This window comes from Fistularia commersonii, chromosome 14 (genome assembly GCF_037954325.1).
Source record: "Fistularia commersonii isolate RoL2024-O1a breed Wild chromosome 14, RoL_Fcom_v1.0, whole genome shotgun sequence".
Lineage (NCBI taxonomy): Eukaryota > Metazoa > Chordata > Actinopteri > Syngnathiformes > Fistulariidae > Fistularia > Fistularia commersonii.
The window spans coordinates 9715563-9734094 of NC_141297.1; the positions used below are offsets into that span (position 1 = coordinate 9715563).

Here is an 18532-nt window from a genome sequence, read left to right on the forward strand (position 1 = left end):
TTGTTGCCCTAACAGGGGGTGCACCCTCAGTCTAACTACTAGAACTGAGAAAAGGACCCCCAGGTTTACACTGTTTGGGGACTGTTTGATTAATATAAAATAAAGTTTATTGATCTCCATAGGGAAAATTCCTTTGTCTGAGCAGTGTAATGATTATAATGTCAAAAAATTAAAAAGTAAAAATAAATATGAATACAAATATACATAGACAGAAGATAGCAAGACATTCATGAATAAATAGACATCAGCAACAACATCGGGATTAATATTGGACAACATAAAGAAACAGTGAGGGTGAAAAATACGCAACCAGGACTAGACAACAATATAAGTAGAGTGACAGAAGCAATGAATAAAATAATATACAAAAAATAGGCAGGCTCTGTGCGGGCTGGGACAAACAAGGATAAGAAAGACAGTTAGGGCATGCATTCTTAAAGAGTATAATCCCAAGAGCAAGTTATCCTTGATTCCGATTGGTACTTTGCTGAGCCACAGCTCGCCACAACATTCTACAAGATGAATGTAGAATTAACTACACAAGTTTGGTAGACATGAGTTTCCTAAAAAAATAAATGTGAATGTCATTCTTCCATGACACAATCTCATTAAGAGGAAACACACGTCAACCTACGATCTCCCACTGGGGTCAAGTGGTGGTTAAAATGACTAATTAAAAACTTACATGGATCAAAACATTGCGTGACCTTGTGCCTTTTGATGGGTTTGACAACCTATTTAAATTTTCATTCATTTTCACCAGTTGATGGCACCACTTCCAGCAAGTAGAAGTCACAAACCAATGAAACTGAATTTGATTTGCATTTACAGAGATGTCACTTGAGGTTGCAATGTCACACAGATGACATATTGCATAGGCGTCAAACTCTGGCCTGCACTGTAATTATATTTGGCCTGCAAAGCCATACCAAATGACTATTAGAGCTGGCCCGCAAGCATACTCTACAGTGCGTGTATTGCTAATTCTACAAATCTCAGAATTTTCTGCTGGTGTTTTGGCATGAAAATCACAACCGGACCCACAAATGCCCTCTCCTCTGTGCTCAGAAGTCATAGCGACCTTATGCTAATACTGGCACCCTGCTACTTAGGCAGAAAACAGGATTTTGCATGTGTGCAATATTAAGTCATATATTGTGTAGTATCAAACTATGCTTGTTCCATATTTAGTTTTTAAGCAAAACTTGTTTGGATCCATATGAAAAGGTTCATTGTTATATCTGGAGGAAGATTTTTTTCAATAAATATCAATATTGGCCCGCAACTTTGTCCCAGTTTTGAATTTTGGCCCACTGCGTATTTGAATTTGACATCCCTGACATATTGTTTAGTCTTATGTTTCTCCTCCCCTGCTCTTTGGAGACACTGGAGAGGAGCTTCACTTTCTGATATCGGTATATCCTCATTTTGTACTTGTACAGTGACAGGTGGCGGCCAGGCTCTACTAGGTCAAAGGAACTGACTAGGTCACATTGAAAGCAGAAACTATCTCTTCTTGGGGTGGCTGAACAGCACCAAGTCAGATGTGTCCTGGTCGATCGGTGAAATGTTTCAGATCAACTTCATTCGAAAGACCATTTCACGCATACCTCTTTTATTTTGAAATCCCAAAGTGGATGAAGTGTACTTCCTCATCGTGGCTTACTTGACGAATTGACCAGAAGCATGGATGACATGGGGAAATGGCCCGAGATAGAGAAAGCGTCGCTCGAAAGGAGACGTGAACTGGTTCTGCAGGGTGCCTCGGTCGACTGCAGGATCTCCTCAGATGGGGGTCTCACATCTGCCATCTATTCCCTTGAGCTACTGAATTACCTGGAAGTTAGTCAGTGCCCGAGTTTGACAGAGATCCACGATGGCGTCCAGAAGCTCACAAACCTCCAGAGCCTCATCCTTTGCAGGAACAAACTCAGCAGCATCCCTAATGTCATCGGTAACCTCGCTTCGCTTAAAGTGTTGGACCTCTCGGTAAACAACCTCGAGGTTCTACCTGCGGGAATCACCCAGTTGCGGGAGCTAAACACGCTAAATGTGAGCTGTAACAACTTGGGGGCCTTACCGGACGGTCTGAGCCAGTGCACCAAACTGGCCACTATCAACATCTCAAGAAATCGCATCACCAGCTTCCCCGCCGATCTGTACTCGGAACGGCTGGATCTCCTCAGCACCCTGGTTGCCTCGGACAACTCCATCGGAGAACTCAGCGGCGATGTTCACCTGCTTCCTGCTCTGAAGGTGGGCTTCATCGCCAGATCGCAGCGCCAAGTTTTCACATCTTTTTACTCCGTGACAATACAGCGCGCCGCTCGCTGTTGACTGCGCGCCGCGGACACGGTGTGTTGTGAATTGACCTTTTTTTTTTTTTTTTACTGCGAAATCCTACTGTTACTGAATCAAATGTGTGACAAATGTAAGAAAAGCCGATGACAGCTTTATCGATTATCCTCACGCACACCTGATTCTGTTGTTAGGATTTCCAAAGACACAACTCAGCACAAGATGCTTAGATCAGGGGTCCCCAAACTTTTTTTTTCCTGCGAGGGCCAAATAACTTTTCCCTTAAACTTTTCCCAACAACGTGTGACGATCGCAGAGGTGTCTCAACGTAAACATTCATTGTTTTCTAGAAGGGCACACATAACCCACAATTAACCCCTTCTGGGATCTTGACAGGGAAAAAAAAAATCAGAAAATAAATAAAAAACACATTTATGAAATGAATAATCACCAAAAAACTCTTTTTCAAGTTTTTCACAGATAAAAAAGACCAAGGAACATTAACTTTCTTGTAGACACAACTGTTTGCAGCTCTCTCATATCAAATATACTGTGAAAACCAGAAAGCGAGCAGCCTGTGAAACCAAACTGATACCAACACCTACCAAGTTAAATACACCTACCATGTTAAATACCCTGCATTCTGAATCTTTTTTTCTCTTACCTAATCTTTTTGCCATTATTCCATGTTATTTGAAAGGGGTGTGTCAAGGATTTTTTTTTGGGAGGGAGGGGTTTCAGATAAGGCACAGACTGCAGAAAGGTGGAATAGAATGTTATGTTCTATGCATATACAAGTCACGATTACGTGGCCAGAATTAAAAAATAACTCATAAAACATCTCTGGCATTGTTCAGGGGCCAGGCAAAATGTGGAGACGGGCCATATTCGCCCCCCGGGCTGTAGTTTGGGGACCACTGGCTTAGATGTTTAACTGGGATTGGTTTTCTCAAAGGGGGGTACATTCATGAGTTCTCCACAATTACGCTGTGTCTGTATGGGAGAGAGTGTAGGACGCTGCAATCTAATATGAAGATATTTGTGCCAAAACTTTCAGAAAAAATATGCAGTTTAAATTGTGTATTCATCGTGGGGAAACTCGATAAATACCAAAATATAGAGAGTAGTGGTAATGGAACTTTTTAAAATCCAAAATAAGATTCTTGTATGTGCCTAAAGAAGAAGCATTTCTGATCACAAAAAAACTGAACTGGGCAAGAAAATGGTAATTTCTACATCTATCAAATTTTAAAAAGGAATGATTAAGATTTATATTTTTTTTCATTAATTATTGATAATCATATGAGTTTTCTCTTTGAGATAAACTTAAAAAAGAAGAAGCTGGTACTTTCTTTTTTGAAACTTAATTTTTGCTTGTGGTTTATTCTCTCATATGGTTTTCCCAGGTGCTGGATCTCTCTAACAACAAGCTGAATGAGCTTCCACCTGAACTGAGTGACTGCACTAAGCTGAAAGAGATCAATTTCAAAGGTAACAAGCTTAAAGACAAGCGCCTGGAGAAGATGGTCAACGGATGCCAGACCAAGTCCATCCTCGACTACCTCAGGGGAAAAGCTAGACAGGGAGGGGAAAGCAGTGTTGTGGATGCGGGACGCCATGCTGACAAGAAGAAGAGGCAACAGCAGTTGAAGAAGGGGAAGGGTGAGGAGGACCAGGTGGAAGAACTTAACAAGATGGTGTTGAGGGTTCTCCATGTTTCCGATGCTCCTTCAGCTCTCATGGTTAAAGTGAGCGCAGAGGTAAAGGATGTTCGGCCATACTTGGTGTGCTGCCTTGTCAGAGGCATGAACTTAAAGCCTGGGAATGCTCTCAAGCGGTTCCTGATGGCTCAGGTAAGATAGAACCACTCACTAGCAACATAAGTCTCTGAAAAACAAGCTCCTATTTACATCTATGTGTGTGTGTGTGTGTGTTTTCACAGACGTTCCTTCAATCTTAGTGTTGGCAAGCATGTAACGATTAGCTGCTCTATCAATGTAAAGCTGGAAATTGTTAATCCATTGACAGACAATACGTTCCAAAGATATTTTTCATTTTGTTTAGGAAGCAAAACAACTTGTCAGCTATCATCAGGATCTAATGCAAATAGTAGTAACCTATGTTCAATCTAATAGCAACATCTTAAAAAGGTTCATACCCAGTTGGGCAGCTAGTCAGGGCTTACGATATTATGAGCCAATGAAATTCTTTACGTATAAAGCGCTGATATGGTAAGTTTTGTTATTTTGCAGAATATTTATAGCAGTCTGCAATGTCATATTGACAGGTTAAGTGAATGTCAATGAATAGCTGCGAACAGTGGCACCTGTCACAGGATGGACTATATTTGGCTGTGAGAGAATTTCCTCCTCAAGACCAACTATTGGAAGCATTAAAAACGGGCAAGCATGAGAATAAGAGGAACTTTAAAAAGGACCACATTAAGACAAGTTGATGACTGGGTCAGAGCATCTCTCGAAATGCATCTCCTGTGGCATATCCCAGTGTGCTGTGGTCAATTACCCACCAAGAGTGGTCCATGGAAGGCAAACTGATGGTCATCAACGACCAAGGCTAATGAGGAACGTAGGATTGCCCTTATGGTCTGATCCAAAAGAAGACATTGAGAAGCTAATGTCACTGAAAAGGGCAACGCTGGTTCTGAAAGAGACAGGCAAAACAGACAGGCAATTGCAAAAGGTTGCATAGCTGTAGATCACTGCCCACAATGGGCAGGTGAACAGCTGAAGTGGTGCCAGGTTTGATTAATCAAGTTCTCTTTTACATTGTGTCAGTGACCTACAGAAGACAGCACCAGGATGTACTATGGAAAATAAGACAAGCCAATGTAGACAATTTGATGTTTTGGAGAGCATCCTTGGGTCCTGCCATTTATCTGTTACTCTGACATGTACCATTTATCTCAACATTATTGCAGTATAATCACAACCCTTCATGGAAACTGCATTCAGTCATGGTCAGGCACTGACCCCTTTCCCCTGGATAATTCACCCAGTCACAGTCTAATAATTCTTATGTGAATGGTCTAGGGGAAAAAGCTGATTTCAAGGTGTTGGCTCAGCTTCCAAATTACCCTGATTTCAGTCCAGTCAGGCAACTGTGGGATGTGGAGGACAAACACATCTACACCCTTAAAGATCTGCTGCTAACTTCTTGGTGCCAAATACTGCACAACAGTTTTGGAGTTTCCATTGTAGTCCATTCTGCAAAGGGGTCGGGGATGTCAAAAACGGGACCCCAATGATATTAGACAGGTGGTTGATCTATGGCTGATAAGTGCATATATTTATAATATAAAATGTTCAAATGTGTTCACCAAAGAAATTACATTTTTTTTCCTCCTAGACAAAACTTCACGAGGATATATGTGGCAAAAGGGCCATTGCAACAATTGCAACTCATGATGTGGAGTTGCTTAAGGGTCCTTTGGTTTATGAAGCTAAACCCCCCACACAGCTTAAGGTATGCCAGAATGACATAGTGATATTTAAATGTGAGCCATATAAACATATTTCTCACCAGGCAAATGAGAGATTCAAATTATTATTAGATTAAAAAAACGAAATTAAAAAAATATATATTTTTATGACACTCAGAAACTTTTTGGTTTCCCAATTGCTTGTATTAGCATTTGTGTATTTTTTTTTTCTCACACAAGCTCTGATGATATCCCAATGCTAGGTGGTGCCGCTGGGTCGGAAGGAGATGTCGGCGGTGGAGCTAATAAGACATCTACAGCATGAAGCCAATGAGCTAAGGAAGCAGAAGAAGAGGCAGAATGTCACGGGTCTCCACAAGTCAGCAAAAAAGATAATTCTTTTTGCACAGTGCATGTTTGATCTACTCCTAAGAGAATGTTCTGACATATCAATTACCCAGATTTATGTCACTCGAACAGATTTAATCTGTTTAACTATATGTGTCTCGTTTCAATATGTTCCCTTAAATATTTTTAGATACCTTGAGCTACTGCAAGGAAAAGCTCTCTACCCCTGCCTCGTGGACGCAGAGGGACATGTGATTTCATTCCCACCTATTACTAACAGTGAGAAAACAAAGGTACGTGTATATCTCTGTGTTTCCCACTGATATTGAATGCATCAGGGATAGTTTCTTCTGAAAAGCTGACCCGATGATTACATTTCAATTTGTACCACAAATCTTATAGTCGGCCAAAATCTCTCCGTCAAAACCATCTTTCCATGAACACGAAAGGTTTACACGATCCACTTACTGTCTTCAACAGATCAGTAAGACAACAAAAGAGTTGTTTTTGGAGGTGACAAGTTCCACCAGCCTGCAGACCTGTAAAGATATTATGGATACTCTGATTCTGGTAAGCCTTTGTTTTTGATTTATTGGTCTCTGTTAAGAATGTTTTCATTTATTGTATCTTGAATTTTTGCAGGCGGTACGGTGGCACAGGAGTTAGTGCTGTTGTGTGGGGTTTGCATGTTCTCCACATGTCTATGTGGGTTTCCTCTGGGTTCTCTGCTTTCTTCCCACAGTCCAAACAGGTTAATAGGAAAAAATTGGGATTAAGTTCAACAACAGCACTGTGTAATACTGTGCTGCATGATGCAATTAACCCTTGAATGCCACATCTAATTGGAGTTAATTGTTACACATTTTCTGATGCTTTCAAGAAATAAGCTATGTGTGTAATAATCAACCCAAATTAATATCTCCATCTATAAACTTAAAGAGGGGATCTGTAATAATAAACTAATTAAAAAGGTTTCATTTTGAATTTGACTTGCATTTCACAGCATTTGCTAGATGCGATGTCTTTTAGAACAGTCATAAAAAAGTATTACATTCTCACTTCAAGCCATCTATTACATATTGAGGAACATTTTCAAGATGTGGATGTTTTGACAAAGTTAGATTCAATTCTTACACAATGTGTTTTTACATTGTTAGCACTTTCAAGCCGTGCCTTTTCCTTTATTGGAAACCTAAAAGCTTTCCCAGACACCAGTAGTATTAGATTAATAACTTAAAGTTAAACTGACCCCCTACATGTAGTTTCTAATTATAATTGAGATAACAATGTCATACCTGTTCACACTTTGTCCAGACAGTGGTGACAGAGGAAAGCCTGTGGTAAATTTGCTGCTGTGTCGCTTTCATATCAGGGTTCCTGAAGATTACATGGCAATTGAGGCTTGATGAAAGCTCCAGCTAAAAGCAGAAAAAAGGGGGATACAGTTTTCTAACATATCACACAACACAGTTAAGTATGCGTATGCACTTTCTGTTTCTTACAGAAAATGGCAGAGTTGAACAAGTTCACAGCAGAGCATAAAGAGGAGATAGGGTCAGACGAGGACGACCGCCCAGCAGATCCAACAGCGAGCGGTGGGATATCGAGTGAACTGATTGTTCAGCAGGTCCGAACTGTTGACCAAGATGGCAACCTGAAAGTCGTTTACCCGTCAAAGACCGACCTCTCCAAAGACATAAACAATGTAAATGTCATTTGGGGCTGAGGATGTGTCATCACATCACATCATCTGAACAAATAAATATTACATCATCAATCAACCAGAAAGGGGGACTACAAAGAAATGGTTGATAATACAAATCATACTTTGTCAACAAACAGGAAGAGTTTGAGACTGTTTACAAATGGTTTTATTCATGGCTCATGTTAAGTTTTTTTCAACCACAAATAGTGACTTTGAATAAATCCTCTTTTCCTCCTGAGATTGTCAGTGTCATTCCATTTGTCAAATTTTCAAAATGCATGTAAAACTACTTTACTAACCGATGATTGAAATATGTGAATTCCCTTTCATCATGGATAACCTGGAAAAGACATAGGTGTCTTGGAAAATTATCCTGGCCTGAAAATTCTTTAAAAAGTCCAATATCCCATTCACAAACATAATATTACCATTGGAAAAGGCTCCATCATTTAAGGGTCTCAAATTAACAATCAAACTGTATGAATAGTTTCTGAACACAAGCATTTTGAATCTACACACCAGCAGAAAGCCAAAACTTAACACAATGTTGGGAACATTATGAATGTACTTTACTGCCAACCTATATACTAACTCACTTAAATGGTAGCCCAAGTTGTATATGTTAGTATTTTGTTTCAATTGTTACATTTTTTCTACCTTCAAATTTAAGGTTTATGAATCAGTGTAACCAATGCAAGTTTGTTTTCTTTAGAATGGAATTATCTCAGTTTTTTGTATTTTAATCTTCCTCTTTGTTCAGTCCATCTCAGTTTCTTGCTATGGAGTGGAAGCACTAACCAATGTGCCACTGTGACACTAACATTCTTCTTTAAAATAAAATCAAAGTAAAATAAAGTCATTGTCCATTTGACTGCTTTGTTGAATGACTGAATGATCAATGACACAGGATAATCAAAATAAACCGCAACTGTGGCTCTATGAAAAACTGTTTTCTCAGTACTTCAACAAGAAGGAATTAATTGGTTTGGGCTCAATTTCACTTTCAAATCTGCAAGATCCTTGAGAATGTCCAGGACATCATAATTATAGAAAATGAATAAGGACCTCAAAAATATCAGTGTTCTTGTTATTTCTTGCAGCTGAAAATAACATGTAGAACATAGTTTTGAAACAATGATCCACTTTGCATTCACTAATGACACTGAATTTTCTTTGTGTTCATTAAAAGTCAGATTTTATTGTTTTGTTATGGGCCCACCACATTCAGCCTACACAGGACACTCAAGTTGAGTTTTACATGAATATATTATACTTGAGAATTTCCCACATGCAGTTTAGTATAGTCATAGCATAGTGTAAAAATAAACATGCTGTCTGGAGAGTTTTTCCTTGAAGTTTGAATAATCTTTGATGAAACTGGAAAAGTATATAATAATTCAGTTTTGGCATCATCAGTATCAAACATCATGCCTTTTGTCTTTGCAAAATCCATTCAACTTCATCCAGCAATCCATGCATAATGTGTAAAACAATAAAATCCACTCATGCATCAATCATATGAGATGCGTGACTTCAGTTTTGCAGCATTCCCCCTCAAACATCTGAAAAGAGCAGACAGTAGTTAGTTTGAATATAAACATATCTCTTAATAATTAAACCGTGCTCAGCGGCATAGATTTGGAATTTAATTGCTGATGTCTTGCAAACCTATATGAGAAGAACAGAAAGCATTTCCTATTCATTTGAATATAATTTGAAATCATACATTCTTTTCCCCAAATGATGCTTTCCCAACAGGTTTTGAGGTACCTTAAGCATCTATTAAAAACATTTTTTTCTTTGCATATCAAAAAAAATGGCTTAATAGACATTTAAACGAATTGTTCATACTTACAATCACAGAAGTAAGCAACCTGAAGATATTTATAAGTTCCAACACAGGGGTCTCCAAACACTGAATTGAGTACTGGAATGGTGCAGCTGTTTTTCCCATTGCACCTATACATACAGAGAGTCAGTTTCCCAAAATGCTTAAAGTATATATATATATATATATATATATATATATATATATACATACACACACACACACACACACACACATACTTGGATATATGTATATATATATATACACACACACACACACACACACACACACATATATGTGTATGTATATATATAATGTGTATGATATATATATATATATGTATAAAATACATATGAATATTAATTGAATCCATTTTGAATTCTGTTATTTAAAGATGGTTTTGGTTAAAATAAAAAAAACAACAATCAACATAAAAGAAAACAAATGTTTTCTAAAAGGAAGAACAGTCATTGTAATGGATGTTATTTGTGAAGAAATAATCTACTTTCTATTTGGTGACACACTCAAAAGTTGAGATAACATATAAAAAGGTCTACTTAGTTCTTCTGTGTGCCTTCATGCTTTTACAATCTTTTGCCCTGTTTTATTATGATTAAAAGAGAAAAACTCGGACGTGACAACAATAGAGAACAGTTACTTAAACATTCATTACGATGAAAAAACTAAGAAAAAAAGTAGAAATTGTACCTCTCAGCCACAATGCCAGTAGGGTTTGAGCAGTAGACATTTTCAATCTGACGTTCTGGACGTCTGGTGGAACATGTGGTCATGTCGTGGCGTCCATAGTCAGCACCATAGACAAATATAACTTGCCCGCTAGCTGGATATAACACAACAAACGGTTTGTCATTGGAAGAAGACACATATGCAGTTTAGATAGGCAAACTATAGCATATCCAAATAAATGTTCAGATGCAGATGACAAATAGATGCATACAATAAACATTTAAAATAATCTTACCACATTGTAAATGTGCCTCACCACGCTCACACTGGACAGTGTAATCTGTTGGGAGCAGCGAAAAAAAACACATGAAACATAACAATACTATTTCTACCTTTGTGTCAGTGTTAATTTCATGATGACAAACTAACTGACATGCTGGAAGGCAGGTGTAGTTCGTCTGCAGATATTTAGAGATGCCACTGCAAGGATCAGAGGTGTGGAACTCCTCTGTTGTCAGCTCACACGATTTCTTGCCGTCACACCTTTAAGAAATACATCAAAACCATGTTTCACAAAGATACCAGACAAATGAATAAATACATTGGATTTCTAGATTAGCCAATCACTTGAATAGAAGTTCACAGAATCTACAGGGCCCGAGCATTTTTAAGAGCTGGCCTTTCATTACCTTTTTCTGAGAATCTGTAATATGGATTGCCTTACCCCTAGAAACTTTTATGAAAGGTCCTGTAAAGACTCACTTCCAAAGAATGAAAATCCTGATCATAATCAGAATCACAAAAATACACCACAGGCGAATATGTTATTTACTCTTGCACTTTGCAATTAATAGGTTTCCCTCACATGAGGTCCAAAATCAACTGTATTGAGACATAAAGTTGTATCAGCATTTACAATTGGTTTTAGTTAATGTTTAAAAAAAAAAAAAAAAACAAACTGCAACTTTGAGCTAAATAAACAATTTCATGGTGACAATGGAGGAAATATATGGCCAGATAAAATTGTTTTAATATTTATTTATTGTATTTAAGTGATGAACACATAATTCTGTTGCGTTAAGTTGTTCTAAAATTCTGAATCAAGCCTAAAGTCAATTGTTTTCCAACAAGTCAACTCTGGTTCACAACTTTGGCAAAACCCAAAGATCCTGCTGAGTAAGTTGTATTGCCTTTCAAAGTAGTGAAATGAGGGACATTTTTCAAAAACAATCTACACACAGAGAAAATATGTTACCAATAAAGAACAGATAGAAATAACTACAAAATTACACACTTTATTAGGTTCAGCTTGTGCTAAATCTCTGACGGATCTCATCTCTAATAATCTGATAGGTTAATCGAACTTGAATGAACTTCATGCAACTGCAACCGATTAGGCAAACTTTGACTTCCTGTTTTAGGTTGTTTGATCATTTCTAACTTACAAAAAATAGCACAAAGCATAAAACAACAAACACCTTTCACAAAACGAAACCTGCATGGTATTAGGTGTATAAAGGAGAAAAAAAAACACCTAATTTTATTATTAACTTATTGCAGCTTATATCACCCTATTGGATTTACACTCATTATACACAGTGTCCTCGAAGAAAAAAAACCCTCTCGGAGTCAAAACAATTTCTTCTGCAAGACATCTACAATAGTTGTTTTTATCAAATTATTATCCTGTTTTGGGACAAAAGATTTAGATAAAATAAGGTGTTTCAGGGCGTGTCCCTCCGGTTAGCTAGATACAAGAAACTGTGCACAACCTTCTCAAAATACAAAGCCTTGAACAAAACCAATACATTTAATTTGTATAATGTATAATGTATTTTATGTGGATAAAATATTGTAGACACTGTAGCTACATGCTCTTGCACTACTATAAACTCACTGCCAATTTTGTCTATGCTTAGATTTAAAAAAAAGGGAGGAAAAAAAATGTATATTTTATTGTACTTTGGTGCATGAAACATTTACCTTCTCTTGATGATGTCTGCAGCACCCTGCTGAGAGCACTCAGTATTAGAGAGGGTGTTAGGCGATCTACCCACACTGCAGGTTTCTCGGTTTGTACGTCCGTACAAACCTGATTGAACACCAATGACACCTTGATCTGTTTCATATTAAGGGAGACACGAATAAAACAATTTGAATAATGTATTTTATTTTAACATAAATACTTATAGATTATATCCCCTTTGTTCATCAGTGATCAGAAAAACTCAGCTCAATCTTAAAAAATGTTTAATGATACATGAATAAATGATGAGCAAAGACTAAATCAGTCTATTATTTTTGCTCTTCTCTACCAGCTTCCTTTTTTGGACAGTCTGGTGCAGTAACATTTCAGTTTCCCATGACTGACCTCTTCACAGGGTTCACAGACCAATGGAACTAAACATTACACTTGCATTAAAATTTTGAGTGAAATCAATAATTAGCATGAGCTCTCAGACACTTCTGGATAACTTTTCATACAACTTATTTTTTCTTTTAATTTTTTTCTTTGTTTTGAATGAATGAAAAAATCCTCAAACTCTTTGAGTCTTCAGTTTTTCCTATTACAAAATTAAGTTTAATGTTGGCAATAGGTCATTCTGCTTTGCTGTATTTTCTCCCCCATGAAACAATAATGATCAAACAAGCACTAGTATAGAATACCCTGGTAAAAACTGGGCCAGGTATTATGTCAAACCTCTGTTTATCAAAACACCTGGACATAAACATCTCTTCAATTCTGAACATAAAGGTTGAAGTCTTACCACAGCTTAGACGATGGACATTGTTGCCATCACAGGTGGTGGCTGTCTCAATAGAGAAAACTAAAACAACAAATATTGAAATATAAGCAGCACGTTTAAGGCACATTTACCAAATAAATGTCAGCAAGCTCAAGAGTTTCAGTTACCTCCTCGCATGAGTAGACATGTCGCTGTCAGCACTAAAAAATTAGAAAGACATTGTTCTGAGTCAAATGCTCATGACAAAATACACATAAAGTTACAAAGTTAAAGTATGCAGAATTACTATAAATGACAATAAAATAAAAACCAAATAAACACCTATTTGCAAGTCTATTTCCTGGTATAAGCTCATTCCACTGTTTTGACAATGGATAACATTCAGGATTTCAAGTGATGATGAATCGTATCACTGAATCCATTGCAGTTTGATATGTATATGTGTGTGTGTGTGTGTGTGTGTGAGAGAGAGAGAGAGCCAGAGAGAGTGATATAATTTTGAAAATACAAATCTGAAAACCTTTTAAAAAATAAACTCAGCTCAGTATACTCAACTCAGTATATTTCCTGTATTTAATTTTCCAAGGAAGAAATTGCAGGATTGTCATCATTCCAAGAAAGAAATTAAAATTGTTGGATAATGACATTTCCAGAGTCCTTGTAATACAATATCTGTTTTTCATTGATATTTCTAAAAATAAATAAATCAATAAACTGTGATCTAGTTTTTAATTAGCAACAAACTTTGAAAACCATAATAAAACATGTGAATGTGTGCACACGCATTAACAAAAATATACTCACAGAGTGTTGTTGTGAGTCTGTAGAAGGCCATGTTTCATAGGTTCCTCTCTGCTTGAGTGATAGTGACACTGAACACAAGGACCTGTATTTATTGGGAGTGACGCTGAGCCATTTCCTTATGAGCAACATTTCTCTGTCTTTTGAAGGCATTCATTTAATAGGAAATAGATAACAAGTGAATAGCTTGTCCTTTATTTTGCAAAATGCAGAACTGAAACAGATTTAAACAGATATAACAGATATAAAATAGGTAAAAAAAAAAATCTTAGAGAACCTGTTTGTGTCTTAATATCACCCGACTGCTTAGGGGGAAAAGAAAAGTAAAAAAAGGTATTTCAGAATCAATCTGTTCTTTTTTTTAAGGTCAAGAGTTTTCTTTCTCCTCATCTAGTTACTTTAAATAGTTGGATCTCTAAATAGTTTGAATAGTGACAGGGATTTTAATGGCAGATGGTCCCCAAACACAAGTCACCTGTCATTCTTTTCATCAGTCTTTTGCGATCCTGGACTTCCTGGAACCCTGTTTGTCTGACTTCTAAATTTTTTTGTTGGCGGGTTTCCTGAAACACTTACCGTCCTCTGTGCTACTTTCCTCCTCTGACTTCCTTGTATACGTCAAATATAAAGTGAAGTGGGCGAAAAACTAAAAAACAGTATTTCAGTGGATGAGAAGATATTTTCCAAGGGCCTCTGTATATTTTTGAAGTGTATGATATTCTTATATAAAAAATACAACCCAAGACAGCAGGTGTTATAGATGTATCATGAGACATATTGTATACTTAGGGTTCCTACTCATGCTTAAGCAATTGTCTCTAGAACTTGCAGTACTCTTTGAGTAAGTCTTGATGTTTCCATAAAGAATTGTATGGCTTAATAAACTGTAGTCAAAGGGTTAAAAGTCCTGGAGCTTGAATGTTGATATCTGAACCGAACACCAAAGCAAATACATACCTCTCTTTGTGTTTCCTGGTGCCTCCTCCTCTTGTTGGCCCTTTGGCAAAGAGTGAAACTGATAAATAATAGCTTAGCCCAAATGCTGATTATTTTCCATTTATGTTAACATAGCTACTGAAGCTGAAACTGAACAAACATCCCCACCGCGGTATGCCTATAATCAACTATATTAGAACAGTTTGATTTCTGGTACATGGCAATGCTGGAGATTCAGAGACAGCAAACTGTAAACTGTTTTCGACATAAAATCTCTTCCTCTGACTCAAAAACCATATTGCAGTCAATTTAATTTCCTAAAGTTATAGGGGACGCAAAGCATTCTCATCAATTGCTGCAAGAGTAGAACAGAAGGGCTTTAGAGTACCCTTTTGGCCCTACATGTACTTGTTCCCAAGCCAGTGTCACCTACTGATGCATGGGAACGCCTTTCTCATCATTTTTCAATGCATCTGTAGTGTCATTTTTTGACGAACCTGGAGAAGTATCTATTTTCCACCGCAGCATCAAGGAGGAACACGATTTCTCATTTCCAACAGAATGATGTGGAAAATACAAACACTGCTTCTACTGGGTAGGTTTAGATATAGATATTGATGTTGATGTACACATGACACTCCATGGTTCATTGAAAAATGACGAGAACAGGAACATTTTCTATTCGTTACGCCATTGACACAGTGAGATGCAAACGAGTTCTTTTGACATATAATCAATGGCCCTTGGAATATTCAACAAGAAAAATTGAATTATAAAAAACTGATAAATAAACAGTCAGTCAGCCCCATTGCTTGCTTGAAAGAAGCTGGCCTCACGATCGCAAAATCCATGAGAGCAGTCTGAAGGGAACCACCAGGAATAACACCATTCTAGTTGAAGCTTGCACAAAAATGAATAACCATGCCAAAACCTTCAAGATTTAAAGATTCAAAGAAAGTGTTTATTGTCATATATACACTGCGGAAACGTTGTTTCCCTGTACAATAAAATTCTTACTTTGCTGTACGTGGTACATTTGGTTTTGTATTAATAAATAGATAGTGTAAACACTGTTGGCAGTGCAAAGGTAAAACATTGAGTGCAGCTTGGTGTAGGTGCAAGGATAAGTGCAGTTTAAATGGCAGTAGTTACATTTGAAGATAAAAGAAGAAATGCCCTAATGTCACATCGAATTTCACATAGAGCACAACATCAGTTAAATTTAACAACTGCATTTAACCCATCGTGGATGCCAAACCTCCTCAAACTCTGCAAAAAGTACAGCCACTGTTGAGTCTGTGGGGTGTTGAGGGACCAACCTTCCTCCATAATTATATGAAAGGTTAATGATTCATCATGACATGTTTCAGTAAAACATGTGATGCAATAAGGCTAGCTCAGGCGGGGGTGGTGGATGATAGAAGACGGTCAGTCTCAGGAGTCTATCCTATTTAAGAAAGCAAAAGTATCGACACGAGAGATAACTGACAAGCAACACACAAATCAGAGGACAAAGTCTCTTAGCGCTCTGTCTAAATCAGGAAATGAATAATTTCCTTATTGTAAGTGACTGGGGGTTTCTTGTAATACTGTTTATTTCTATAAGTTAACATCTTTGCCTCTTGCTTGCAAAAATATCTAAATCAGTTACTTTTTGAACACGACAAAACATCATGAAGCAACAACCCGTGATATCTACAAAAGGAAATATTGTGTATATAGGTGTGCGTGTGTGTGCGTGTTGTGTTGGGTTGTGTTGTGTAAGTTCCTTACTGGAAGAGAAGAGGAAGTACCTTCAAGACCACTCCCTCCTAAATGCTCCAGGTGACTAACATATCAGACGAAGCACATTCCCATACTGACAGGGTATGTTGCATGAGGTTGATCGATGTGACTGTGCAATGCCGCCAAGAACAAGGAATTCGAGCATGAGAAGACACTGGTGAGACCATGAAGGGTAGATACTGCAACCAAATCATTATCTAAGCTCAGTGACACTGTTAAGCAAAACAGCACCGAGGAAGACATTGTGATTATTCTAATTACCCGGTAATATACTTGAGTGTAAAAATACAGCACTCTCTGCTTCTTTGACTACTTCAAGAGAGGAGTCAAAGAAGCCATCTCTGTTAAAACAGAAAAACTGTCTCTGAACAGAAGAAGGGGCCTCAGACACAACTTTTCACAAATGTATAATGCTGGGATCAATACCAAGACGGATTTGCACGCATGGACCAGGCCCATCTTCACCCTCCAAACAACCAGGAAAGAGCCACCACCTGAATAAGCCCCCAGTAACTTCCACATGAGCCTCAGTCCATATGATCCAACAGGTTTAACCCCTTTGTCTGGCTTTACCTTTTTTACATTCCAATCCAGGTAATCTCCAAAAGTTGTTCTTTTGTCCCCAAAGAATGACACCTCCATTAGCATAACAACCCCCTTCAAAATAGTTTCTGCCGTTCCACTCACGTTTACATTACAAGCCACCATAACGTAGTAAAACCCAGGTAGTAATATTCGGAAACTCACCAGAGGTCATTGGAACTGAAGAAGCTTCTTGGGTGAGGGTTGAATTTCTTCAAGTGAAGAAACTCAAGTCCAGTTGCCACAACAAGAAAATTTCAATAAGAACTCATCAGGTTCATTTGTAAAGAAGGCCAAAGGAAAAAAAAAAAATCTTATCATGTTACAAATGTGCCAAGGTGACTTTGAAAATGAATGAAAACATTTGGTAAAAAGAGAATAGATCACATGCATTAGTCTCAGCATTGTAACAGTAAACATGGATCCGTTTTATTCAGATGAACTCAGTACTATCAATAGAAAAACGCAAGTATACTATAAGTTAATGAAAATTGATGGTGATCCACAGTGTATTTACTGTGACCTGGGAGGAGCTGAATTTGTTGGTAAACATGACTATCATTCTAGAACATTTTATTTAGTTTCTCCCTGAAAAACTTATAGTGTAGCATGAGAGAACAAATGGTCAATATTTCAGAGCATTATAGTGTTAATATAAAAACGGCAGCTGAGCGTCAAGATACAAGTTTTATGTCCAAACTTACTCAGGAGAGACTCCTTGCATCAAGAGTTCTTTTGTTTCACTTGTGTCACTTCCCATCCTATAAGCAACATACAAACATCTTGATGTCAAAACTGGGAAATAAGAAACAGAAACAAGCTGAATTGGTTGAACTATTGGCATTATGGGATATTAAGCAAGAAACAGTTAGAAAAGATACAACAGGAAGAACTGAAGCAAGATCTGTTTAGAGTTGGGTTGGTGCAATCCTGCAGTTTGCTAAAACAATACAAGGGCAGTGGTTGTATTTATGCCTTCTTCCCATATCTAATGCTTTAGAGTCTAAAGTTAAAACATAAGACACATTCGATACTTTGAATGGGGAAAAAGCAAAGTTTAGAGCAGGGGTCAGGAACCTTTTTGACTGGGAGAGCCATAAAAGCCAAATATTTCTAAATAAATGTAATTGAAAGCCTTATAGTATTTTTAATGTATAATAAATCATATATGTCTTACTTTTTTGTTCGAAGTGCCGCTTTATATCTGACCGTTTCATCGATGCAATTTTATCACTGCATATTAGAAATGCCGCAGATCCTGTTCTCTCCACATATGCAAACTCCTCTGTCCACGCAGCCTGGAATGCACAATAATCATCGTCTTTTTTTTTTTCTTTTCGTAATCTTTTCCATTACAAAGGTCTGTAGTGGATAAA

General features: G+C 37.5%; 2 protein-coding genes across 4 annotated transcripts; one reads left to right on the top strand and one right to left on the bottom strand.

Annotated features, from left to right (window-relative positions):
- Nucleotides 1-1666: 1666 nt before the first annotated feature.
- Nucleotides 1667-8026, top strand: lrrc47 (leucine rich repeat containing 47). The gene is made up of 7 exons (XM_086159123.1): nt 1667-2256; nt 3705-4151; nt 5665-5781; nt 6001-6116; nt 6276-6378; nt 6566-6655; nt 7590-8026. The coding sequence occupies exons 1-7, from the start codon at nt 1687-1689 to the stop codon at nt 7809-7811; spliced, it is 1665 nt and encodes a 554-aa protein (XP_086015249.1). The 5' UTR covers nt 1667-1686; the 3' UTR covers nt 7812-8026.
- Nucleotides 8027-8801: 775 nt separating this feature from the next.
- LOC147227223 (L-rhamnose-binding lectin SML-like) lies at nt 8802-18503 on the bottom strand. 3 transcript variants are annotated; one of them, XM_086159125.1, is made up of 13 exons: nt 18334-18503; nt 17861-17917; nt 17322-17383; nt 14811-14850; nt 13857-13924; nt 13220-13252; nt 13074-13133; nt 12289-12424; nt 10739-10848; nt 10601-10645; nt 10327-10459; nt 9646-9749; nt 8802-9352 (listed from the first exon to the last, which is right to left on the bottom strand). In XM_086159125.1, the coding sequence occupies exons 5-13, from the start codon at nt 13885-13887 to the stop codon at nt 9345-9347; spliced, it is 660 nt and encodes a 219-aa protein (XP_086015251.1). In that variant the 5' UTR covers nt 13888-13924; nt 14811-14850; nt 17322-17383; nt 17861-17917; nt 18334-18503; the 3' UTR covers nt 8802-9344. The 3 variants fall into 3 exon arrangements, with proteins under 3 accessions (XP_086015251.1, XP_086015250.1, XP_086015252.1); XM_086159124.1 differs by having other exon boundaries at nt 17322-17423; XM_086159126.1 differs by having other exon boundaries at nt 13857-13938; nt 17322-17423.
- Nucleotides 18504-18532: the final 29 nt, after the last annotated feature.

Excerpts from the sequence above, each read along its gene's own strand:
- LOC147227223 (XM_086159125.1), bottom strand. The coding sequence starts at position 13,887 with ATGGCCTTCTACAGACTCACAACAACACTCT. Across the intron at positions 12,425-13,073 it reads TGTCCATCGTCTAAGCTGTG|ATCAAGGTGTCATTGGTGTT; the intron begins GTAAGACTTCAA and ends AATATGAAACAG. Across the intron at positions 10,646-10,738 it reads CTACACCTGCCTTCCAGCAT|ATTACACTGTCCAGTGTGAG; the intron begins GTCAGTTAGTTT and ends TGCTCCCAACAG.
- lrrc47 (XM_086159123.1), top strand. The coding sequence starts at position 1,687 with ATGGATGACATGGGGAAATGGCCCGAGATAGAGAAAGCGTCGCTCGAA. Across the intron at positions 2,257-3,704 it reads ACCTGCTTCCTGCTCTGAAG|GTGCTGGATCTCTCTAACAA; the intron begins GTGGGCTTCATC and ends TGGTTTTCCCAG. Across the intron at positions 6,656-7,589 it reads TTATGGATACTCTGATTCTG|AAAATGGCAGAGTTGAACAA; the intron begins GTAAGCCTTTGT and ends TGTTTCTTACAG.